Raw genomic sequence first — 27243 nt, 5'->3', positions numbered from 1 at the left:
TTTAATCAATTATTAGAAATTTCAGGTGACCCCATTTAAATTCCAGGCCTTTGAAGGAGGAAGTTGTGGATGCTTCAATGACAAACATTCCCTTGCAACAAAATCTATGAATTATGTTTGTAATAGATGTAATTTGGGCAGCATTACGTTCATTCAAACATATTATTTGCAGTTTTGTGGAATACATGAACAAACATTCTGTGAGCTAGGGCTGCTGGGAGTATGTAGTCTCAACCTGGGCTTCTGTATTTCTAGAGTAGAGGCGAGGATCTGTGCTCCATTCACTAACAATTTGTCAAAGATAAATCTCCAACTGACCACGTGGAAGTTTTTCCTGAAGTTTGGAGGTCTGAATGAAGGGCAACACAGTCATTAATCAAGCTATTACACTACATGACTGATAGCTGGTGGAGGAAATGATGCAAGCTGACCTATCCATCACTGTGGAGAAGAACTTTTAATGTTTCTAATGCCTCCTCAGTCACCGCCTTATTCTGGTGCATGCATTAATTTGTACTGTCTGTCATGTGACTCTGCAGAGATTCCTCAGGCATCAGCATCATCAGCATTTTATCTTAGACAGCAGAGAGCTCATGCCTGATGTACGGAAATCCACATCTGTCTTTTCTCACACTTCACTCTCAGTCAGCAATGAGGGATTGTCTGTCCGCATGTCAGATTTAGAGAGTAATGGGAAAGTAGAGAGAATGTGCTGAAAACAAGTGCTTTGCAATTTTTTTTCTTTGTGAAGACAGTGTTTGGATTTTAAACCATCATTACGGCATCACACATTGGGAGTTAGCAACAAATAAGGACATTTCCTACCATTACTAGTCATTTTAACGAAAAAATCTAATACATCATTCTATTAATCTCTTTTGCTCTTAATGACACTATAGTAATTTTCATTAACTTTTATAAAAACATTCATTTACAGCCTTCAATATAGTAAACTTATGCCGCATTTCCACTACGTGGTATCGGCTCGACTCGACTCGGCCTTTCTGCGTTTCCATTACGAAAAGGACCTGGACTCTGGTACCCGGTACTAGTTTTTTGGTATCACCTCCACTGAGGTTCCAGGACTGGGGACCAGATACTAAAACATGACGTGTAAACACTGCAGACCACTGATTGGTCAGAGAGTCGTCCCTTGTGACCCGCCGTTTTACAAAAAACAGATGTGGAAGTTTACAGTAAACATAGCAGTAGGTTAATCCACATGATGACAGCCCACAAAACTACACCATGGTTTGTCGAGGAGGTTCAGACATAAAAATTCAGCATGAGTTTGACGAGACAACAGGCAACGAGTGATTTTATCAGCAACTCTCTGAGCAGACAACACAGAAGTAACGCACCGCATCTCTATGACGTCCAGGTACTGTAAAGTCAGTAGTATCTGTAATGGAAACGGTCTCCAGGAATAGGACCTGGTACCCGCGTCAGGTCGAGCCGAGCCAAGTCGAGCCAGTTCCACGTAGTGGAAACGCGGTATTAAAGTGCACCTGTACTGATTATGCTGACATTAATTGAACTTTGTGCATCACTTATAAGCAAGAGAGGCGCAAATTCAGTAAAAATGGCCATAAATTCACCACACCGGACCTTTTTATTATGTGAATTACGGGCGGGGGCAGAACCTATGGGCCATTGCCATAACCATGTTGTTTTTGGGTGATCAGTGCGAGTAAACAAGCAGCAGTCAGACAGCGAGATTGAGTGGAAAGCATGTGTTCAAGGAGCAAACTATGGCTAGCAGTTTTGAGGAAATGGGTGTAAATGGTTACCTCTTCAGTCTGGTAATGTGTCATCTTAGACTGGTGCTGTACGCAGTCAGTGATCAGTCCATCACAGCCCAGGTAATCGGACAATACAACAACTCTGCGTCACTACTGGTGTTGGAACAGCCAGTGAAGGAGGCAACATATCGCTAACCATGTCTGACTGATGAAACAGTCTTGACAACAGGCTATGATGTAAGTTACCGGACAGAACCGCTTGTATTCTATGTGATCTTTTGAGATAGCTAGCAATAACAATTCACTACAGGCTGAGGTGCTGCTAGCAATTGTGGGTTCCATGAAAGCTAGGTATTGTGGAGCCTTTTTTAAAATTCAATATGTTGTCGATTTATCAGGCAAGTGACTATTTTTGGGAATTTCCATATATATATATCACAAGACAGTGACTACAACAGTTACAGTGAGGACAGTGAGTCAACAATCTCAGGTCCAATGTGGTCTACAGTGTCTGTAAGGTCCACCTCTGCATGAACAATGAGTGTACCTGCTTTGTTAGGTACCATGAAGTAATGCTACTAATGTAAAGGCGCTTTCACACTGCGTACCCGAGTCCGTATCCGAGTAAATTGAACCCAAAGTCCGCTTAATTTTATCAAAGTGAATGCAAAACGTTCTGTGTTCAAGTACCATACCCGAGTCCAGTTGAGAAGGTCCTGGGTACGGACTGCGTGGACTCCAGTATGGTACGTTGCAGTGTGAAAGCGATCTGTGCCCAAGAACGGATGTGACCTAATCACCACTTCGACAATGGAAGTGACCTAATCACCATGAGACCATAGATGGCACTCCTGTTGTCTCCGGAAAATGCCTTACATCCGTGCAGCACAAGCTCACCTTATTGACCGAACGACTCAGTGATATATCAGGGACAACGAAGGTTGCTCTTCTTCACTTCAACAGGCTAACAGATAGAAAAGTATTGCCGCCATTGTAGACAAATAAACACAACAATTGCTCGGTTGATGATGTAGGGGTTTGTTTTCTTCTGACTCCCACTTTTTTTGGATAGCGACAGAATTCTCTCCACACCACCACCTACTGTTTCGGCCGTGAAACACCCTCTTGTACTCGGGCACTGGCCGTAGCACGTGCTTGTGAACGCAACATATGTGGGAAAGGTGTGAATGAATCCAGGTACAGTACGGACTCGGGTACGTAGTGTGAAAGCACCCTAAGTGATGATCTTCAAAGGGATAATGTGTATGTTGACAGGTGTTTGCATCAGCACTTATGATGTTCTAATGTTCTAAAATACAAGCTCCTTTCACCTTACATGTGTTTTTCTTGTATATTTTATATATACTTGTTGATTTTTTTGGGTTTTTTTTTTGCCACTTATGGGTAAGAAACCAAATATGGTCACGTCACTGACCTTGATTTTCAACATAACAATAAAAAATGTTGAACATTTTCTCAAGAACAATAAATTCTTGTAGGTCCTCCAATAACACACTAAGGTTGAAATTTTGTATTTCAGAGTATTTCTATGAGAACCCAATAAAAGGTTAAGAGTAGGTTCAACCTTGATCTTTGCTAAAAATCAAACTGTAGAAGTCTAAAAAGTTGAACCATTTCTGAAGCGGCACTAGCAGCAGGTTTGTATTGGTGATAAAGGAGTATTTGCTGGCTCATCTATATCTCCCTGATCCCTCTTTTTCAATACTGAGGCTGTCAGTAGTGTTGTGGCGCACAGTCAGGCTTTTTAATTTGTAAGGAACAGATCAAACTGCTCTTTGGCACCTTTTTTCCTGCCCATAAACACACAGACCAGGAAAGTTCCTGCTTCATGCAAAATTTAATGACACCCACTGGCAGTTAAAAAACAATTATGAATCTTTAAAGAACACAGGAAGGGCTTGAGGTGAGTGCATGGGAGAAGTCAGCTCTCCAAAGAACACAGCAAGAATGGAAATCTGAGGTATAGAAAGATATTTTTGTAGGGTTTTTTTTTTCTTTTTCTTTTAGGGAACACAACATTCAAACTGTCTAAATTTCTGCAACATCAGGAAAGGTGTGGGCCTGGTCTTTAGCCTGAGCTGCTGGTTGTTTTGATGTACAGGTTAAAACCTCTGCCAGCTGGACAGATGACCTGATGTAAACACAAACAACCCAGAGCTCATTCATATTCATGCTCCTTCAAGGACATTCTACTCACTTTGACTGATTATCCTAAGCTGGGTTTGTTCGTGTTGGAGTGCATGCTCTATTCGCTACGTCTTATGAGTGTCTGTCAGCTTTTACTCTTTAAATCTATTGCACACACAAATAAGAAACGCACATCTATCTTCCTTTGTAAAGACCCTTGTTCTCAAGTGGATGTGACAACGGAGAGGAGAAGAGAAGAGCAGAGCAGAATAACTTAAGAGGAGAGGACAGGATTCAACGTCAGGTAACATTAGACAGACTTTTCACTTGGTCGAGATGACAGGGTTGTATCTTAGATCATCTACTTGAACCCACTACTACTTTTAATAAGAGCGGTTTTTAATCAAACAGCTGATGAGAGAAAAGGAAAAAGAATATCAAATGGAAAACTCTAATGACATGGTGACATTTAACCTTGTGTAGATTTCATTGAACAAGTATAAAGTCTTTTCTGACATTAATAAAGACTATGCTGCAGAAGAATTTTTTCCTCACACTATAAACAGAAGTATATAATGTGAACAGAAGCATATGAGGTTTTACCTGGAGGCATCGAAGCTGTCGTAGGAGCCCACAGTGTAATGTCTGAAAAGCTTCCGTCTGTCAGCGCGGTCGGCTCGGGAATCTGCCAAATCACAGCACAATCGGATCAATATTCACATCGCATTTGAAAGTAATATTAACAACTAACAAGCTAACAAATCCATCACAGCTTATGGTTGCATACAGTAATATGTTGGACAGTAAATACACTTTTATTTTCCTCTGAGGCTGGTGAATTTGTTTTCATGTGATCTGTATCAATTGACCTAAAGGTGGTCAAAGAACAAAGCAAATAAGAAGCAAATGAAATTCTGCAAAATGGTCTGAAGAACAAGCTCAAATTCACAACCCAGTTACTGGAATAAAATCATGTTATTGGATGTGATTGTGAAGCATAGATTGTTTTTTGACACATCTACAACTTTTTTTTTTTTTGCCATACCGGGGTTTTATGTGGGTCATTAAAAAGCATTAAAAGTCATTAAATGGATTTTGTGAAAATTAAGGCCTTTAATGGCATTAAAAGCATTAAATTCGATGTCTCAGTCACAAGAGCATGTTAAGTGAGAGACTGATTCCACCTAAATGAACCACACAGGACATCATTCCAGCTTGTGGTCATCAGACTGTTTAACTCCACATTATAACTACAGAATGTTAATAACAATACCATTTTTGCACCATTTATGTACATTTCTTTAACAAATTGCTGTTCTAATTGTGTTTTAATAGAGTGTTTTAATAAGTATGTTTGGTGAATATATATATAGTTTTTGTAGTATTGATAATTTCTTTTCTGCTACTTTTCATTATACTTGAATGGAGCAACTGTAACACACAAAAAAATCTGATATTCTGATTCGGATGAACATAAAGTCTGTGTGACTCAGAGTCATGAACAGTTAAATCACTAAAGCACATACATACATAGTTGTTGAAATGATACGTTGCATTTAGGAACCAAATTTCATTTTCATTTCATTTCATTTTCTGAACCCGCTTTATCCTCACTAGGGTCATGGGGGTCGCTGGAGCCTATCCCAGCTACTTATGGGTGAAGGCGGGGTACACCCTGGACGAGTTGCCAGTTCATCACAGGGTTGACATATAGAGACAAATAATCACTCTCACATTCACACCTATGGGCAATTTATATTAACCTATCAGTGCATGTCTTTGGATGGTGGGAGTACCTGGAGAAAACCCACCCAGGCACGGGGAGAACATCCAAACTCCACACAGAAAGGTCCCACCCCCATCAACTGGTGTTGGAATCGAACCAGGACCTTCTTGGTGTGAGGAGTGCTATCCACTGCTCCACCGTGTTGCAGGGACCAAATGTGTAATGATATTTTTTTGTATATACGTATAACATATATTTGGTTCTTAAATATTAACATTGTATATACACTTTTTTTGTTTGCATAAATACACACAGCATTAACATTTTATTGCAGTGACTGTGTTTCAGCAAAAGTTAACGCATAGTTTGCAGTTTAAGCTAAATACAAGAGATCCCAGGAATAATATTTTAAATAACAATATGCTTTAGAGCAGTGGTTCCCAACCTTTTTTGGCCCGTGACCCCATTTTAACATCACAAATTTCTGGTGACCCCAGAACAGAGACATTTTTTGCTAAAATCAATTTGTTTTTGATCATGTAATAGTTTGCCACACTATGTTGCAAATAAACATTAATTTTAGACAACATTTAGTCTATATAATTATATATATTATATTTATATATATTATAATTACTATATATTATTATGGATGGAGGCAGAAAAGCCAGGTGTAGATTACTGCACAAAGTGAGAATTGTATTTTCCTTCGTCAGGATATGTACAGTCAGTCCAGCTTGGATTTACAAGGCTGACAATTAATACTGAACAAACAATAACTCAAACTATGAATTATGAAAGAGCTGCAGCATCTGAAACTGACCACAATGAACAGATTTACAGATAAACAGAACCACAGTGCTTCAGTTTCAGCTTCACAGTTTGTCATGTCTCTTATGTATTGGGGTTGTCTCTGTCAACTCACCATATATTTTTTTATTAGGAAGTTCTTCTTCATTTTTAATCAATTGCTAAAAATTTCAGGCGACCCCATTTGAATTCTAGGCGACCCCACTTGGGGTCCTGACCCCAAGGTTGAAAAACACTGCTTTAGAGCTTAAACTCTCTTTACTGCCAGTTTTTCAGCATTTAGATCTCATTCCTAAACACAGCATGCTCTAAATACTAATTATATTATATGATAATTTCATATGTATCCATATTCCCACAGAATGCTGGTCAGAGATGCCATTTAGTAATAATTAATAGGAAAGTAGAAATTGTTAAAACTGCATATTTGGATAATAAGATACTTCCGTCTGCAAACAGAGGACACAGTAGGAATGAATTAATCAAAACTGATCAGGTTGTTTGAACAAAGATCCAGAGGGTGGCAATATTGGCTAATAAAATGAAAAATGCGACTGAACTAATTTATTATTTGGATCAATAGAAAATATAGAAAATCATGTAAAAGAAAATATAAGAGGTTGATTTTACGTCAGTCAGACAGAAATATCTAAAAGTGAATCAGTTATTGTTTTAAACTTTAGATGCATCAGTCTAAATAACCTATGGTTCCGAGTGAAAAATCCACAGATTGTCTCCACTCAGAAATGGGTTAAACAGAAATGTTTGTATCATCGGGGTGATTTAAATCTCTAACTCCTCCTCAATCCTCCTCTTTTCTCCCTCAAGATTTAAGCCTCCCTGATATTAATTCACTTCAGCAACAGAGGATTTCCGCAACTTTATTAAACAGGTTTTTATACAGAATGACGACAACTGTGCCAGAAATGACCATGAGTGACATAAAACCACATTTCTACATGTGTGTTCTGTTTTATCTGTTCGTCCTACAGCATCCTTCTCCATCCCTTCCTTTCCTTCTTTCACATGCTCTCTCACACCAGCTGTCACACTTTCACAGAAACTCCATCTCCTCTGATCCGGCTTAGATCGTGTCATCTTTGCAGGAACATTTTTTTTTCTCTTTCCCTCCCTGATTCTATGTCCACAGTGTCCGAATGGAAGAAGAGGAAATGACTGACCAGTGGAATCAGAAACAGCTTTATATTTTATATGAGTTGCAGAAAGGAAAATACACTTAATCTGTGTAATGCAGAAAAAAAGAGGCAGAAACAGAGGAACAGAAATGCATGGAGAATGAGAGCGAATGGTAGTCACACTCCTTAGCAACTGCTGTCTGACTGCGGCCAGCTGGTTTCTATGGTCACAGATCAATAGTGACGAAGAATGTGTGGTATGTGTGTATGCATAACACGTGAGCATAAAGTATTGATATTTGAGTGTTGCATGAGAACCCCATGTACTACACAGTGTCTGCGTTTTGTTCTATCAGCTGTTCATCCTGGAAGTACTGTAAAAGTGTGTATTAATGTGTGTGTTTTTAGGAGAGGCGGGCTATCCCTGCGGTCCTCCTAGTCTTTTATATGTGCCTCCTTTCTTCCTTCACTCATATCTCACCTTATAGCACAGGGGAGAGATGCGAGAATGAGATGGAAGGATTGATATAACACATATTTGCCAAATGGGACATGATTACCACCAGTATCACACAGTGTATAGCTCTGCATGCCTACATGACCCAAATAAAGTCTCTCGTTTGTGCTTATTTTATTCCTTATATCGCATGATTTTTAAGGCTTCAATAAATAAGAATGTTATTAAATATAAATAAATGATAGTGTTTGAACTGGAAAGTTAGAATTTGACTTCACAGTTGTGTCTGAAAAGTCCAAATAATAACCTCCTATCTGTTTTTCCTAACCATTTTTTCTCGACCTTGATGGAGAACGTCATGAGTTGAGAGTAAGATGAAAAGGAGAATTTGAAAAGAGAAAATAGCGCTGGGAGAATCTGACTGCACTACACTAAGTGCACCTTGAATAGTTCACCCTGTGCCTTCTTGTGTTATTTAATCTACAGTATAATGAATGACAATCTAGTGTAAAACAAGTATTCATTCCTATGGCTGCAATAGAAATAAACATAAGCATTAAGAATTAGGTGTACAAATCTACTATTGTACCTGTAATCATTAACCCTTTCATGCATGAATTATGAGAACATTAATCAAGATTTTTTTTTTTCCCCGAGTGGTTTTTATTCCTCTTTAGGCATAAAAAAAACAAACAAAAACAAAAAAAAAACAATGCGATTGAATCTTTTTATGAACCTAGTTTTCATGGAGTCAAAAAAATATCCACTCAGCTGTTCATCATGCGTTTGATTTTAGAAGCAAAGAAACATGTATTTATTGATGTACTGTGTGAAAACTATGACATAAAAACATGTTTAATGCTGCTAATCTGATGCTTTCTCACATTTTTACATACTCTAATATTAGTTATTACTCACTTCATGGAGATAATATGCAGAAAAAAAGTAACTTTTTGTTCAACCCATAAGGATCCAGTGTGACATTTGTGGCTGTTCCCAAATGAATTTTTCTCCATATTTAACCATCCTTAAGTGGTTTATCACCAATTATTGTAATATTATTTGTTGTATTTTGTGTTTTTGTTGAGGATTATTATTTCAAAAATAAAGAAAAAACTGAGAAAACTGAAGAAAAAGTTACTTTTTCAGCAAAATATACCATAAATTGAACATAAACCCAGTGTGTCCATCCACTGTCATTGATCCAACTGCATGGGTTTGACTGGTGAATCAATGTTGTAGAAGATGACGATGTTTCCACGGTAACTACAGAGCTTCTGAACGTCCAAATATGGTCATATCTGATGACCATGAAAAGATGAAGAACTGTATTTTACACCAATTATTGATATGGATTAGTTGATCATTAGGGATTAAACAGTTTATATCAGTAGACGATTTTGGTAAATGGTGGACGTTTGGGTCTTAATGGGTTAAAAAAGAAAAATAAACTGTTAATTACAGTCAAATAGCAATTAGCAAATTTTTTTACACTCAAACATGTTAGTGCAGATCAGCTTCATCAAGAACAGCAAAGTTGCAGTAGTGGTCTGAATGTCAGTGTGTGGGATGGTGCATAAGTGTGTCAGCACTGTGTCGGCTGATATGGAACTAAAACAACAAAATATATGAATATATAAGAGAACAGCTGGAGAAGAACTGTCCACTGGAGTGACCACTGTGCATGAAAGGGTTAAGTTTACAATTAACCCACAAAAAAAAAGATAAAATAAAATAAAATTAAATTAAATAAAAAAATAAAAAAATAAATAAAATAAAATAAAAAATATATATATACATACAGGGTGGGGAAGCAAAATTTACAATATTTTGAGGCAGGGATTGAAAGACAGTGTGTGACCAATTAGTTTATTGAAAGTCATGAGAATTTATTTGCCACAAGAAAATTGACATAATAGAAAATGTTTTTATTCTATGTGTCCTCCTTCTTTCTCAATAACTGCCTTCACACGCTTCCTGAAACTTGCGCAAGTGTTCCTCAAATATTCGGGTGACAACTTCTCCCATTCTTCTTTAATAGTATCTTCCAGACTTTCTCGTAATAGTTTTGCTCATTGTCATTCTCTTCTTTACATTATAAACAGTCTTTATGGACACTCCAACTATTTCTGAAATCTCCTTTGGTGTGACGAGTGCATTCAGCAAATCACACACTCTTTGACGTTTGCTTTCCTGATTACTCATATGGGCAAAAATTTCTGAAAAGGTATGGATAATAGTGTTAGGTATGATTATGACATCAATATATGTTTGGTTTCAAAACAATTGACGTAGTGCCTGCTGAGAAAAAACAACTAAATGTTCATTGTAAATTTTGATTCCCCACCCTGTGTGTGTATATATATATATATATATATATATATATATATATATATATATATATATATATATATATATATATATATATATACAGTACAGGCCAAAAGTTTGGACACACCTTCTCATTCTTCGCATTTTCTTTATTTTCATGACTATTTACATTGTAGATTCTCACTGAAGGCATCAAAACTATGAATGAACACATGTGGAATTATGTACTTAACAAAAAAGTGTGAAATAACTGAAAACATCTCTTATATTCTAGTTTCTTCAAAGTAGCCACCCTTTGCTCTGATGACTGCCTTGCACACCCTTGGCATTCTCTTGATGAGCATCAAGAGGTAGTCACCTGAAATGGTTTTCACTTCATAGCTGTGCCTTGTCAGGGTTACTTAGTGGAATTTCTTGCCTTATTGATGGGGTTGGGACCATCAGTTGTGTTGTGCTGAAGTCAGGTTGATGCACAGCTGACAGCCCTATTGGACAACTGTTAGAATGCATATTATGGCGAGAACCAATCAGCTAAGTAAAGACAAACGAGTGGCCATCATTACTTTAAGAAATGAAGGTCAGTCAGTCTAGAAAATTTCAAAAACTTTGAACGTGTCCCCAAGTGCAGTCGCAAAAACCATCAAGCGCTCCAACGAAACTGGCTCACATGAGGACCGCCCCAGGAAAGGAAGACCAAGAGTCACCTCTGATGCTGAAGATAAGTTCATCTGAGTCACCAGCCTCAGAAATCGCAAATTAACAGCAGCTCAGATTAGAGACCAGATGAATACCACACAGAGCTCTAGCAGCAGACACATCTCTACAACAACTGTTAAGAGGAGACTGCGTGAATCAGGCCTTCATGGTCAAATAGCTGCTAGGAAACCACTGCTCAGGAGAGGCAACAAACAGAAGAGATTTATTTGGGCCAAGAAACCCAAGGAATGGACATTAGACCAGTGGAAATCTGTGCTTTGGTCTGATGAGTCCAAATTTGAGATCTTTGGATCCAACCGCCATGTCTTTGTGCAACGCAGAAAAGGTGAACGGATGGATGCTACATGCCTGGTTCCCACCGTGAAGCATGGAGGGGGAGGTGTGATGGTGTGGGGGTGCTTTGCTGGTGACGCTGTTGGGGATTTATTCAAGATTGAAGGCAACCTGAATCAGCATGGCTACCACAGCATCCTGAAGTGACATGCCATTCCATCCGGTTTGCGTTTAGTTGGACCATCATTTATGTTTCAACAGGACAATGACCCCAAACACACCTCCAGGCTGTGTGAGGGATATTTGACCAAGAAGGAGAGTGATGGAGTGCTGCGCCAGATGACCTGGCCTCCACAGTCACCGGACCTGAACCCAATCGAGATGGTTTGGGGTGAGCTGGACCGCAGAGTGAAGGCAAAAGGGCCAACAAGTGCTAAGCATCTCTGGGAACTTCTTCAAGACTGTTAGGAAACCATTTCAGGTGACTACCTCTTGAAGCTCATCAAGAGAATGCCAAGAGTGTGCAATATATATATATATATATATGTATATATATATATATATATATATATATATATATATATATACACACCCAGATCAGCTGGATTTCTCTTCCTGCTGAAAACCCACTTCACAATTCACTATTGACATGTTCATTGACTGATTGTAGAATGATTGATGAATGATGGTTGAAGTTTTGTACTATCTGTTGATAATGTCTTGTCTTGTCAGAAACTACGTGTTATGCTGCTTTTCTTGGCCAGGTCACTATTGAAAAAGAGATCTGCATTCTCAATGAGGCTTTTTTGCCTGGTTAAATAAAGGATATATATCATTAATGCATCTGTGCTCCACAACTAATGCAAACTAAACTCAGGTTCTGTTACAACATCACATTTTACACCAACACTCATGCCCATATTCACCTATTAAACTTTCACCTATGAAAGTTCCAAACAAATCAGCATATTGGCCTAAGATGTGGCATGTGATTGGGTTCAGTGAATTATGGGATGGCATTCTCACCTCTCTTTTAATTAAGGATGATTTAATGAATCCTCTGCTAAAATAAATACTGAATTGCAGCTCCTTTGCTTTTAGAGAATTCGGACAGCTCATATCATGACTGACACTGGATCATTTCACTCAGTTAGGAATCTATTCTATTCCCACCCACTTATCTAAGATTTCTGATTTGGAAAGATCGACCAATTCATCAATCCACTACCCTTTAAAATCCAATATGGTGCATCTGTACACCAAAAATAATGAGTCTATTGTAATATATGGTTAATGAGGAAGTCTTTCCCATTGTGTCTGATTATATGTTACTTAAATACATTGTGGGCATGTAACTATGGAGTGTAATGGGTTATTATCAACTCATACTGGTAAAAGTGGCAAACCAGGCTAGAACTGGTATTGCTATTGAGTTTCCATATATTCTTCAGTAAGACTTCTGAGACAAATTGAATGCAACATGACTCAATTCCAGTCAAAATAATATTAAAAGCCTTAATTGTTTTTTTTGTTAAATAGTATGGGGATCATTGAGTTGCCTTCAACACCACTGCAGATGAAAATCTATAGCAAGGTTACAGATGAGGTCATGTATTATATTTTTATTTCTAGTTTTATTATTAGTCACTTCACCCCAAGTAATGCTAATGGAATACTCACCATATGTGAGCTAATGTTAACTTATCATTAGATGCTGACTATGGCAGCAAGTCGACGCTAATGCTAATAATATGATATAATATAATATAATATAATATAATATAATATAATATAATATAATATAACTAGTGTGTTGACCCGTGGGGATCTACGGGTTCTAGATGTGGTAGTTTTTACGCTGTTGTGTATTTGTGCATGCTGTACTGCATTTGTCCAGCAGTCACCACCAAAGTGTTCTGGGCATAGCAACGTGACTGTAAGGCTATTGTATTCCACAATTACTAATATCTCCCAAAATATTGGTAATATCAACTTGCCGTTTTCGCTAGTCTGTTCCTTGTTCCATAAGTATAACAAACTGCACCAGTCAGCTCTGTACAGATTTTGTGTGAATCCCAAGATGCACGCACGCACGCACACACACACACACACACAATATATATGTAATATAATATAATACATGATCTTAGAGTAAATTTTAGTTTTGGGATGTGCATGAACCTCTGAATGCACAAAGTTATATAGATATTGAAAAATATCAGTAAATAATACTGCTCTAAGACTACTGGGATTCTTATATTGTGTTTACATGATGATATGATGTCACAAAAAGATGACCAAATCAAACAACTGTTACAGTGAATGAAATGATTTATTGTGTTTCTCCAAATGTAGATGATCTCTGATGTAAGATTTAATATATGTAAAAGTATATAAGTGACCAAAATACCATTTAACATCGACATCATTTGCAACTGCACAAAGTCTAATTTATGTCATCTTATTGATATGCCTCCACAAAAATATGATGCAAGTCAGTCAGTAAATGAAAGTTCCAAATGTAATTATAATGTAAGACAGATGCCTACTGACTGCAAACTGTCAACTTCTTAGTAGTGATGTTTTTGGTAAAATGTGACAAATTAGAAGTGTCATTTTCTCATTTGGCGCAATATCATATTTATCAGGCCCATCAGATCAGCTTCAACATCCATTCAGTGAAATAATTACCAGCTCAGAGCCCAGCTGCTGCCTTTTGTTCAGGGTGTGATGGTACCTGAAGAAAGTGCTTTTCTGTTTCTGCCACATTTCGTTCGATATCAGATGAGTACATGAAGACTCTAAACATCACATGTGAGTACTATAAACCTATATTTAAGATTAATGGAAAAAGAGGGCAGGTAGAAAATTCCTGAGGTGACCACGAGGTTTAAGTGGATCCAGTTTTCGGTCACACTGTGGGACATTCCAATGGTCTGCACAGTCCTGACAGTGGGACACTTGAATAATCAGCCAGTAACCCATCTTCTCATAGAAGCACTTAAAGGTATCAGAGATTAAAAATTATCAAAGGATCACAAAAGAAAGGAAAAACCTGATGTTAGCGCTCTCCTCCTCATTGTTGACATCCATACAGACTCACGGAATGATTTGATGAGTATGAAAATTGTGGGAATTATAAACAGTATTCTCTCAGTGACCAGTAGAACACATGTAGAGAAGTTCAACCACTTCTGAGAGTCCTCCGTCAGTCCTTATTTAAGAAAAAAATATGAATGTGGTGGTCAATGGCAAGAGGCAAACCATTATTTGATTGCTTTTGAATGAATGAATGAATGAATGAATGATTTATTTTTGGTTTGCACAATAATCACCGCACACAGTACAACAACCACAATAAACACAAAAACCAAAAAAAGGAATAGGCTAGAAGCATAAGCCTATTTTTTGCCTATCCTTTTCACCTGACACAACGCTTATATTAAATTAAATGTGTACATCTTCGAGGATTGAATTGCGTTATTAACCCTTTATTGGGCAAGTGACTATTTTTGGTCATTTTTGTAAACATCAAATATGGGGCCAATCCTATGTCTCATGCATGTTGGTTTTTATAACACTATACATTGATTTAGAGAGACTTGAAATATAATTTGAAGCTGTAAATAGTGAATATGAAAGACTTTTGTCAGTTTATGACCTTATTACAGTTGTTTTATTGTATGTTTTATGTCAAGAGGAGTGTTGAAATTTTGAATTTCAGAGTATTTCAATGAGTGTCCTATAAAGGGTTAACCCTTAGGGGTCTAAGCCTATTTTGGCCATTTTTGAGTACTTTTGATTTTGCCTTTATATACTATATAAAGAAATGGTTACTATACCTATGTTTGGTATCTGTTTTCAGCACAACTACACCTATCTCATCTGCCTACTATTTTTTCACTTTAGCCTACTATATCAACATAAAAGGCCAAAAAACACACAAAAAATATAAAAATTCGATTTGAAAAATTTAGATAATTTAATGCATAAATAACATAAAGATGCTTAACAAACCTTTTCAAAGACTTTAAAAGTGAATATTGGCTCCAAATGTTAGGTATATAAAATCAAAATTGTAATAAATTAAAACTATACTCAAATATTTGATGAAAAAGGATATCTTTACATAGGCGTTATCTATAATGCTAAATGCTAAAATGACGAGGATATGGTCAGAAATATAATGGTTGCTTTATATCGCTATAATAACGCTTATATCGTTTGTTTGCTCCGGGTTAAAACCATCATATCTCTAGTTTTATTTGCTCTATCAACATCAAATGTAAAGAGGGAGAGTGTTTCAAGTCTGCACTTTCAAATGCAGTTATCCCCAGTGGTCTATGTGACTGACTTCCAACACTACGACGTGTTGAAAATGTCATGTGATTCAGTCACGGGCCACTGACTGTGGACCCCTAAGGGTTAACAACACATATGTTTGTTTATTTAAAAACTAAAAAAAATAAGAATAATTTTGCAAACCCAGAAAGTTAATCATAAATATAGTCACGTAACATCTAGTTTTTGTGTGAAACAGCTCAGTGGACTGCATCTCTGATACATGATACATGTCACCATCACCAAAATGGCCGCTGCCTTAGCATGTGTCACCTCCATTCAATAGGGAGGTGAAAGCTATTTTTAAAAAGTGAAAATCACTATAAGTCTGGTCATTTTGAAGCTGCAGAGACATTTGTACTGACTCTAAACAGATTGTGGAGAGACAACACTTCCAAGACTATCTGGTGTGTAGACTTTCTATTCACATATTTTCAGTCTGATACTTCTCCAGTTTCTAAACTTGGAAAATTATCTTTTCAACTGAAAATCTTCATATCTTCTTGAGACCCAGCAATGCATTTTTGTCCTCTGTAGGGGACAAGAGTTTCACAGCTTTACTTAATCCATGAGGACCCTGTGCTTCTTTTATGGCAGCTCCTAAATGAAATTTTCTCTATATCTAATCATAAGTGATTTATCACCATTCATTACCTCCGCCAAGGAGGTGATGTTTTTGCCGGCGTTGGTTGGTCTGTCTGTCTGTTTGTCTGTCTGTTTGTCCGTGTGCAAGATAACTCAAAAAGTTATGGACAGATTTGGATGAAATTTCAGGAAATGTTGATACTGGCACAAGGAACCAATGATTCAATTTTGGTGGTGATGGGGGGGGGGCACGGGGCCCCACTGATCTGCCTTGGCAGAGGTCTGCACTCTCCGAGTGCTTCTAGTTTATAATATTATTCTCTGTATTTTGTATTTCATCAGTATGAATCAGGTATTGTCCTATATTTAATTCACTGATCATGTAGATGTTCATTAAAGCTCAGATTAAAGTTAAGGATTATTATATCAGATACAGAAAAAACTGAAGAAAAAATGACTTTTTTAGTGTCAGTGTCTCTTTAACTGAATATAAACCATAGTGTCTCCATCCACTGTCATTAATCAAACTTCATGGGTTTTACTGGTGAATCAATGTTGTAGAAGATGACAGTGTTTCCACATTCACTACGGAGCCTCTGAATGTCCAAATGGGTCATATTTGATGACCATGAAAAGATGATAAATTATATTTTACACCAATTATTTACATGCATTGATAGGATTAGTGGATCAACAGGTATTAAACAGTTTAGATCAGTCGATGCTTTTGGTCGGTGATGGATGTTTGGATCTTTATGGGTTATTTATTTATTTATTTATTTATTTTAAACGTTGTAATTTGCAAAGGACATTCCATAAAATTAATTAATGAATTAATTAATTAAAATTATCAGAAAAAAATGCATTATGCTGTTTCCAATCAATATAATTATTTAATGAAAAAAACAAACAAACCAAAAAACCCACAAACTTTTACTTTTCTGAGTCTCAGGACAAAACTGTAAGTGTAAATGGTGGCATCCTGCAAATAACCTTTTTTAAAAAATGTACTCGTCTTTCATGTAATAACATTTTTCCCCAAATAAACTGGAAGGGGCAGGACTTTGCCTCTCTACAGGGGATTTCAGACTGAAATCAAAACACCCAATGAGGGAATGTTTTTTTAAAAGAATGGAAGAACTGTATCACTATCACTTTTTTACACTTCAAATGCCTGTAGAAAAAAAAAAAACAAAAAACAAAAAACAAAAAACTGGTTTATTCTCTACTGAAGCCAGAAGTTTGCTTTTTATCCATCACTATCTTGGCTCTTTGGAACCTGGTGGTGTATTTGGTCAAACAGAGGTGAGGGAGCACAAGGAGTGATGGGTAAGCTAATGCTAAATGTTAACTTTGTGACATGGTGAAATGTCATCAAACATTTGGAAAACACAGTCTGGTGATGGTCATGTTACTGTTAGTAGTTAACCACAGCTGCAGTTGTACAAGACTGGTTTGATTCAGTCAGCAGAAGCTCTTAAAGTTCAATTTAGCAGACAAATAAACTGTCAATCACAAAACCTTTTGTTAGCTCTAAAATAGTATTAACTGAGCAATAATTAAAAAAAATAAACAAACAAAAAGATCCCCATATGGTAAATTGATGGTCAAAGGAGGCCAGAATAACTTGTGGAAAAAATTAGACTGACTTTTTTTTTTAGAGAGAAATACTACTACTACTACTACTACTACTACTACTACTAATAATGATGATTTTACTACTACCACTAATGATAAGAATTATATTAATATAAATATATGAAGAAATATTCATATAAAACATATGTTTTGCAATCGTACACATCCGTTGTTAGAAACATCTGGATGCTTTGTCATGTGGAAAAGCTTCTATCTGTGTTTACATCTTCAGCACATCTCTGGATTTTCAATGCTTCACTGGTTTACTATTAAAGTTGGGCAGCAAAAAGGAAAAGCCACAAACCTACATAACTAATTTCGATGCTGCCAATGAAGGTTTTTAAAGAAAAGAATGTGAATCTATGAGTGTGTTACCATTACATTAGCCAATGAATAAGCATCCCAGTTAGTTTCAATCTGCCAATAACCACAACTAGTGAGTGGGAGCCAATGAGAACCATCTGCACTGTTATGGGGAACAAATGTGTTTGTAGTTCTGCAGTATGCTTCACATAATTTCAAACTATTTATTCTAAATTATTTAGCAATCCCGAAGAAATTTGGTTGATCATTGCTTTAAATAAACTGTATTTATTTATTTATTTGCACATCATAAAATACCAAGACAAACATTTAAAAAACAACATTCAAATATGTAGCATCATTGTGCAGGAGAGGATTGAAGCCAAAAAAAGGCTTATGTGAATACCTCTCTGGATATAAACAATACATGCGAAAAAAAAAAAAAAAAAAAAAGAATTGAAAATATGATATAACTAAAATAATAAACTAAATTAAAACTATAAAAATGCAAATCAAATTACAAATCATCAAATACAAATCAAATGTTATACAACGTTACATTTTTTCATGAATTAGAGTCCTTTTTAGATGCTTTTTAAATAATGATGAAGAAGATGTGGATTGAAGTTCAGGTCGTAGATTATTCCAAAGATGTGGTCCACGATATTTTAGAGAACACTGATTGTTCAGCAGTACAGAAGACAAAATTTGCTTGAATATCATGTGTGATAATTATGAATAACTATAAGTAGAAATACATTTTTAAAAGATGCTGTAAGCGTTCAGGTTACAAATGGAAAAGCTTTTACTTGAACATACACTTCTAAAAGACCAAAGCATCATAATACTACAGACACAGTAACTGACCTGTGTGTGTGTGTGTGCGTGCGTGTGTGTGTGTGTGTGTGTGCAGGAGGGCCGTCAATTTCATTAAGCCTGTTTCCTTAGATAGCTCCTCGAGGACTCTCAATGGTCCAATCCTGAACCCTCACATTGCATGTGTCTAAGCAGGCCTTAATCCTTCTGCATCACATCCATTGAATTACAGGGATTAGGGGCTAAAGGTGTTTAAGTTACATCAGCATGTGTGCGTTTGTCTGCATGAGGTTTGCAGGGATGAAATGCTAAGACCCTGATATTCTGCACACTTCAAATACAAAAGAGTGAATATCTAAGGCTTTCATTTAGAAGGGTTTTTAAAGTATTTGTGATTATAATAGTGCAGGGAGGCTGTCGAGTTAATTTGCTAATTTTTACTGCACATCATGTGGACTTATTTTATATTTTTGTCAAATTCATAACAGTTGCAGAACTATACTACACCTGAAGTACATACCATCCTGGCTGGAAATCATTCTATTCCAATATTAACAGATGAATATGTTATTAACTCTTTCATGCATGACGTCCACATTTATGGACACATAGTTGAAGCTCACTTTCCAAAGGGTTATAAAGGCAATATTCTCCAAACCACATGGGGGCAGTCTCTATAAACCCTAAGCAATACAATAGAAAAAAGGATCATCTTAGTTTTAGAATTTGGACTGCTCTATGAGCTCCTAAAGTTAACCTCCTAAGACCCAGCTATCGGTTTTCTGTCCTTGTTAGAGGACAAGAAAAAACTAAACAAAAATGCTAAAAAAATAACAATAAACTGTCCACCGCAATGCATCTGAAAAAACTGTTGCATCATGATGTTTCCAAAATTGGCAATTATTTAATAAAAAAAAAAAAAAGACCAAATTTGTACTTTCCTGGGTCTCAGGAGGTTAAATATCGTCTTAATAAAAACATATTTATGACAAATTTAAAGTGTATTTCGACTTTAGACTAATGCTGCATTCCAGGCCAGTTTTTGAGCCCACAAGTCATGACTCATAACTTTAATGTTCAAGGCAAGTCACGCCAAACTGCCTGAGTGCAAGGAATTTTGGTAGTTAGATGTAAACAAACCAGCATGGTGGACCGTACGTTATGTTCATTTACAATCATTTCTATCGCCAAAGGTGTTTGTTCTTTGCCTATTTGAAGGAAACAGGGGAGGAAAAACAGTGCATAAGGCAAGAGAAGCTGTTATACCTTTTATGTTATTTGTATATTTGGATATGTATTTGGTATTAATTTATTCTTGCACTCAATGGACTGAAATCTAGCTAATGCTAGAGTAGCTGCTCATTATGCACAACATTTGCTAATAAATAACGTCAGAGCAATACCTTGTTTTAATAAACAATCTGCATAAACACCACATCCATGGGGGCTGCGATTGTTGTTTCACGGGCTACGTGACGTCAGAGCTCAGAACTGGGAGTACATCGACCTAGTACGAGTTCATGGGTGGGAAGTCCCAGGTTTGACTGTCATTCCACTGCATTTTCACCAGTAGAAGGTTGGAAAACACAAGTTAAGGGTTGGCTGTAATGCAGCATAATTCTAAGAAATAAAATCAATCTAAAAAAAAAAATCTAGAAACTTTTTTTTTCATAATTCATGCATGAAAGGGTTAATACAAATACAGAAGTAACCCCCCCAAGAAAAACAGGCCTAGTATTCCTTCTCTGGCTCAGTTTGGTTGAAAAAGTAGCAACACCTAGCTACATAATTAAAAATTAAATAAAACTGAATGACCTTAATTTACTGAGGAAAATGTAAAATGAAAAGTCTGAAACACTGGTAAAGAATGACAGACTGGTATGGAATACTTGAGCAGATTGAAGATTGTATATAGGACACATAAGCAGGTACATGATGAATGCTTTGGAATGACCCACATTGACTCCACTGTGATGCCCTGATTGTAAAAGGCTAATGCTGAAATGTCTCATGCTCCTGTTATTTCCCCAATCAGCCACAACTGTTCATTGTTACCATGGGGGCCATTCGCCGCCCGTGTAATTGCAGCACACACATGCTTTGCCCATGGCTTTGGCCACGGCTGCCACTGAATGGATTTTTGCAAGCCACCATACTGTGCTCTCATTTTCTGACAGGCTTTCTTTGGAGGCAGACCTGGGGGCAATTTGGATGTGGCACAGTGTGTGAGGGCTCCCTGTGCCAATGGCCTTGGGTCAGGCTTTAAAATAAGCCACCCAGAAGAAGAAGGCAAGCAGTCAGCAAGACAAGGCAAGTTGCTCCCCATCTGCTGCAATGTTTCCTAACGTCCTCCTAAGAGTGGGGAAGATTAGGAGAAAAGACGACTACTAAGACAAAGGTTTATCAGTCAAAAATAAGATACAAAAATTGAAAATAAAAAAATATATATATAAAAATCACTGAGAGCAAATTCACTTATCACATTTTACAGAATGATATGAATATTTCAGAGTAACCAGTGTTGCATTTTACATCTCTGTGTTTATATTTATACTACACTGGAAAAGTTCTCTATGTGAAATAAAACCAACAATACAGGATGTATAGAAAAAAACTATACATTTTGAAAAATTACCCCCAGTTCCTAATTTGATAATTTTTGGAATTTTCTTTTATGGACGTCGGTAGGTAGGGGACTGGTGGATATTTGTCCAAATTTACAGACCCAGGTTTTCTTGCATGAGTGAGCAGGGGCAAATTGCACAATCCAAATCAAAACTGGCAGTGGGATTTAAATCCAATCAAAGGTCAGGGGAGGGGACAATGGGCATCCATCTTGTTTTCCACAGAATTGCCAGGTTACAGCATGAACACTTTGGCCACCATGTTAATTTCATTTCTTTACTCATGGCAGCTGTTCCTGCCTTTCAAAGTTAATTCAACTTGTTTAGGCCTGAAAATGTCACTGAGGACAGGACAAGTTAGGGTTAGGGTTAGGGTTAACCCTTTTAATTTGGATTGCGCAACTTGCCCCTGCTCACTCATGCATGAAAACCTGGGTCTGTAAAGTTCCATCAATCCCCTACCTCCCAATGTCCATAAAAGAAAATCCCCAAAATTATCAAATGTGGAACTGGGGGTAATTTTTCAAAACGTATAGGTTTTTTTATACACCCTGTATGTTCAGTTTTAATGTTGTTCTAACTTCTTCTTATTTCAGAATCTGGCTCAAATTCTTTTAAAGCTACTTTCTGGAATAGAATCTATCAGTCTATCAATCGATCAGTCTATCAATCTATCATTCTGTAAAAATTAAAAAAAAAAAAGGAATCTTTATTTAGAATGTTGCTTTGTTGAAGTCACTTGTTGGCCTTGGTTTTCTTTCACCAGTACGTACGAGCACAAGTCATAATTGATGAGTGATAATGCACTGGTGTACTACAGGACGTAACATGTAGTATAAAGAATACATGTGTATGCACTAAGTACTGACTAGAATAGAATGCTGAACACAGCCTGGGGGTGGGGGGTGGGGGGGAGTCAACTCCAGCAATTTATGATAATTTCAATATTTGAACTTCATCAAAAAGAAGTGAATGAAAAATGTGATAAGAGACTAGGACAGACAGAAGGAAGACCTTTCCCAAAGCTGATGTCAAACACAATGAGAGAGAGAGAGAGAGAGAGAGAGAGAGAGAGAGAGAGAGAGAGAGAGAGAGAGAGAGAGAGAGAGAGAGAGAGAGAGAGAGAGAGAGAGAGAGAGAGAGAGAGAGAGAGAGAGAGAGAGAGAGAGAGAGAGAATGCAAGGACAAGGAAAGATGTGGTGTTTATGGGGGATGCAGCATGGCGTGATATGTTCATTAGCCTAGCACCCAGAGGACATCAGATCACAGCTGAGTTAGCAGGGCAATGAAGTGCTTAGCTTTGTGCACCACAGCCCAGAGGGACAGAAAGAGACTGGAAGACAAGCAGACAGAGGCTGAGAGACACATGCAATTCATGACAAAAATAGGAGCCACGTGCCATCACTGTGCCTCAGGAAGCCATTGCATCTATAGCTTTGGCTCGTTTCTCTTCAGTGAAACTGGGTGATGGCAAACAGTGCATGTCCTACATAAGTCAACGTCCCACCTCCAACAACCGAGCAGTCCTGAATGATTAGACTTACAGCTCCTCTCCTCGGTGGCCTTGGCTGGGATCTCCTCCACACAGTCTGCTGGAAACCAGCCCACCTGGCCACGGGCGCTACCCTCCCAGAATCCCCCCTCTCCGATGCTCAAAACTGGACCAAAAGGAGAGAGTGCAAAGGGGTGAGTTATGAAGGCAGTGTGAAGAGAATGAAAAACGACTGCACAGCAGGAAATACAAGAACCATGCAGATGATTTAAGGGACATTTAAATGCCACATTTGAATGTTAGTGTAAATACAGAAGAAGCAGTTGGCTTCTATTATTAATCTCTGCAACATATTATAATACAGTGGAGCAAAAGACTAATTATTGAATATTAATTTGACTTGTATATTTGATACAGGCAGTGATTAAATGTCATTCATTGACAATACTAACTTTTCTAAAAAGTGAATGTTTTCTAAAATACTCATGGACATAAAACTAGATCTAAACACCTGCCGTGACTCATAAGTAATGGAAACACTAGTGCAGTGGTTTCCAACCTTTTTGGCTTGTGACCCCATTTTAACATCACAAATTTGTGCCAACCCCAGACATTCAAAACAGAGTCTTTTTTTGTTGTTGTTGCTAAAATTAATTTGTTTTTGATCATGTAATAGTTTGCTCTACTATGTTGCAAATAAAAATTAATTTTAGAGGACATTTAGTCTATATAATGTATATTATTATGGATGGAGGCAGAAAAGCCAGGTGTAGATTACTGCACAAAGTGAGACTTTCATTTTCCTTGGTCAGGATATGTACAGTCAGTCCAGCTTGGATTTACAAAGCTGACAATTAATTCTGAACAAACAAGGACTCAAACTATGAATTATGAAAGAGCTGCAGCATCTGAAACCGGCCACAATAAACATTTGAAAGATAAACAGTACCACAGTGCTTCAGTTTCAGCTTCACAGTTTGTCATGTCTTTTATGGATTGGGATTGTCTCTGTAAAGTCACCATATATTTTTTATTAGTAAGATGTTTTTTTCTTCAATTACTAGAAATTTCATGCGACCCCATTTGAATTCCAGGCGACCCCACGTGGGGTCCCGACCCCAAGGTTGAAAAACACTGCAATACTGCATCCAACAGGAGAACCACCTCTACCATTCACGTTGTGTTGACTAATCAAGTACCAACCCTGGTGTAGGATGTTAAAGGACTGAGTAGATCATAAATGTACAGTCAGATCCATAAGTCATTAGAAAGGGACATAAATATTGTAATGTTGCCACCGTACACCACCGCAGTGGATTAGAAATGAAACACGCATAATGTGGCTAAAGTGTGCACTTCAGCTTTAATCTTAGGGCTTTAATAAAAAAATTCCATAATCCTGCCATTTTCAGAGGGTCAAAAGTAATTGGTAAAACTAAGATTGTTATAAATTTGAGGATTTTTTTTTTTAAATACTTGAATGAAAATCCCTTGGGGTCAATGAACTTCACCAAATGCTGAAAGAAAACAAACACCCATCTGTGGCCTGTCAAAGCATCTCCAGACTCAGTGTTTGGTGATGGTCATGGGTTCAGGAATTCAGGCAGTTATTAACTGCAAAGGATTTTTGTCCAGGTATTAAAAGCTGAGCTCTAAAACCACACATGTGGTCTTAATGGATTGTGGCATTTCTGTTCTGTAAGAGTGGTCATGATACGTGCATGTTTGCAGTTTAAGAGCAGGTGTGATGTTTGTGACTGTTTAGCTATATTTCACAGAACATCTCCATAAGAAGCTGCGTCCTTTTTACATTGAAAACAACTCTTAATGGGTTTGACTATGACAAAATGTAGCACAAAGGTTCACCTGGGTTCAAGAATGCACTGAAGAAATGTATGAGGGCAAAGGTCAAGGCTGGTGTGACATCTTATCTAACCTGGGGGGTTTTCTTCAACTTCAGCACACAACAGTGACCTGATTACATTTTAATGGTCAAAAGCTGAGGTTATTCTGAACTCACGAAGCCCAGTTTCAGCCACAGCTCCTTGGTAAGTGAAGACATTGGATTGATATTATGCTTCTTGTCATGTTTAAAACCAGGTGTGATGTTTGTGTAATTTGACCTTTAACCCATAAAGACCCAGCGCTACTTTTGTGACTGTTCCTAAATTAATTTTTCACCCTATTTAACCATTCGTAAGTGATTTATTGACATTTATCAAAATGTAATCCTCTGTATTATGCATTTTTTTCAGTGAAAATCATGTACTTTCCTATATTTAATTTACAAATCATGTACTTTAATCATCATACTGAGATCATATTTGAGGGTTATAATATCAAAAACAGAGAACACTTCAGAAAAAGTGTCTTTTTTTGGTAAAATATATCATAAACTAAATGTAAAAACAAGCGTGTCCATTCACTGTCATGTAACCAACTCGATGAGTTTTACTGATGAATCGATGTTGTAGAAGATGACGGTGTTTCCACGTTCACTACAGAGCCTCTGAACGTCCAAATGGGTCATAACTGATGACCATGAAAAGGTGACAAACTGTATTTTACACCAATTATTTACATGTATTGATAGGATTAGTGGGTTTTAATAATAATGGATTAGATTTCTATAGCACTTATTGATCCATTATTCATTTGCTCTCACATTCTCACTCTGGTGGTAGTAAACTACATTTGTAGCCACAGCTGCCCATAACCAAACAGTGAAAAGGTGGAAGCAAGGTGGGTGAAGTGTCTTGCCCCAAGGACAGAGCAGGATTTGAACCATCAACTCTTCAGTTATCAGACAACCCGTTCTACCTCCTGAGCCATGGCCCCTTAAGTTACTGTACATTTTAGATCAGTAAATGCTTTTGGTCACCGATGGATATTTGGGTCTTTATGGGTTAAGACTGGGTTCATCAAACTAAACCAGGCAGAATATTGTAATACAAAAATGTACTGTATGTTCAAGGTGACATAAAGCTCATTGATTAAAAATAGCAATCAGTTTGTGGCCATTTGTCTGTGCATTCTATAGTATAGTGGAGGTAGTCTTTTGTCTGGAGTATGAAGATGTTATTTCTTAGCATCTGTATTTAGACTCTGTTGTAGAGCCTAGGGAGTCGTTTTCATCAGATATGGTAATGTGCTGTTTGATTTCCAGTTGCTTCATTTCCAGACACAATTATGAAACGAAGGCAGCAGTGAATCAGTGCCTTTTCTCTCCTGATTTTGGTATTCATCTTCCATCTCAGAAGGCTGGAAGGTGATCCTCTGTCTCCTATGTTTGGGTCTGTGGTGGCCATACACTCTCCAGTGCTCCTGTTTTCGTGGTCTTACAATCAAAGCAAAAACAAAAAGCCCAGTCAGAGAAGTGTCACCTTTGACTCTGTCCCCCTTGTAGAGGTTGATCTCTCCCTCGGCCTGGGCGGTGTAAGGGCGAACCACCACAAAATGTCTTCCTGGAACAGCGCTGTACAGCTTTCTTCTGGGGCCTACTGCCTCCCCATGACTGCTGGGACTGAAAAAGAAAGAGGACAGGTACAGTAAGGCATCAGTACATACTTAAAGTGTTGATTGAGTAAACTGTACAACAACAGTAAAACATGATATAATGCTTTATGTTGACGTCCTTGTATTTGGTTTGTTGGTAGGCCCTTGTAAGTCATGTGATGGCTGTTAACATTATGTTTAGGATTGGATTATGATCACTGCAAAAATCAAAATCTTACCAAGTATATTTTTCTCATTTCTAGTCAAAATATCTCATCACACTTAAAACTAGAAAAGCACTCGGAGAACGCAGACTTCCGCCAAGGCAGATCAGTCCCCCCCACCCCCCCACCCCCCCAACCCCACCAAAATTTAATTATTTGTTCCTTGTGCCAGTATCAACATTTCCTGTAAATTTCATGAAAATCCGTCCATAACTTTTTGAGTTATCTTGCAAACAGACAAACAGACAGATGGACAGACAAACCCCGATGAAAACATAACCTCCGCTGTTACACTTGGTGAAGGTAATAAAACATAATCACCTAAAGAGTAGCTTTTCAGTGAGATATAAAAACTTATTTTTAGACAACAGATCTTGAAAATCTT

General features: G+C 37.4%; 1 protein-coding gene across 1 annotated transcript in view; it reads right to left on the bottom strand.

The window, feature by feature from the left end:
* LOC115439140 (SH3 and multiple ankyrin repeat domains protein 2-like) overlaps positions 1-27243 on the bottom strand; it is a 515551-nt gene that overhangs the window by 126681 nt on the left and 361627 nt on the right. Inside the window, exons 14-16 of the mRNA XM_030162991.1 lie at positions 26523-26662; positions 23192-23305; positions 4494-4575 (exon numbers count right to left, since the gene is read on the bottom strand). Coding sequence (XP_030018851.1) covers positions 4494-4575; positions 23192-23305; positions 26523-26662 — 336 coding nt within the window. The remainder of the gene's footprint in view (positions 1-4493; positions 4576-23191; positions 23306-26522; positions 26663-27243) is intronic.

This window comes from Sphaeramia orbicularis, chromosome 3 (assembly GCF_902148855.1).
Source record: "Sphaeramia orbicularis chromosome 3, fSphaOr1.1, whole genome shotgun sequence".
Classification (NCBI taxonomy): domain Eukaryota; kingdom Metazoa; phylum Chordata; class Actinopteri; order Kurtiformes; family Apogonidae; genus Sphaeramia; species Sphaeramia orbicularis.
This window is presented reverse-complemented; position numbering and strand designations above follow the sequence as displayed.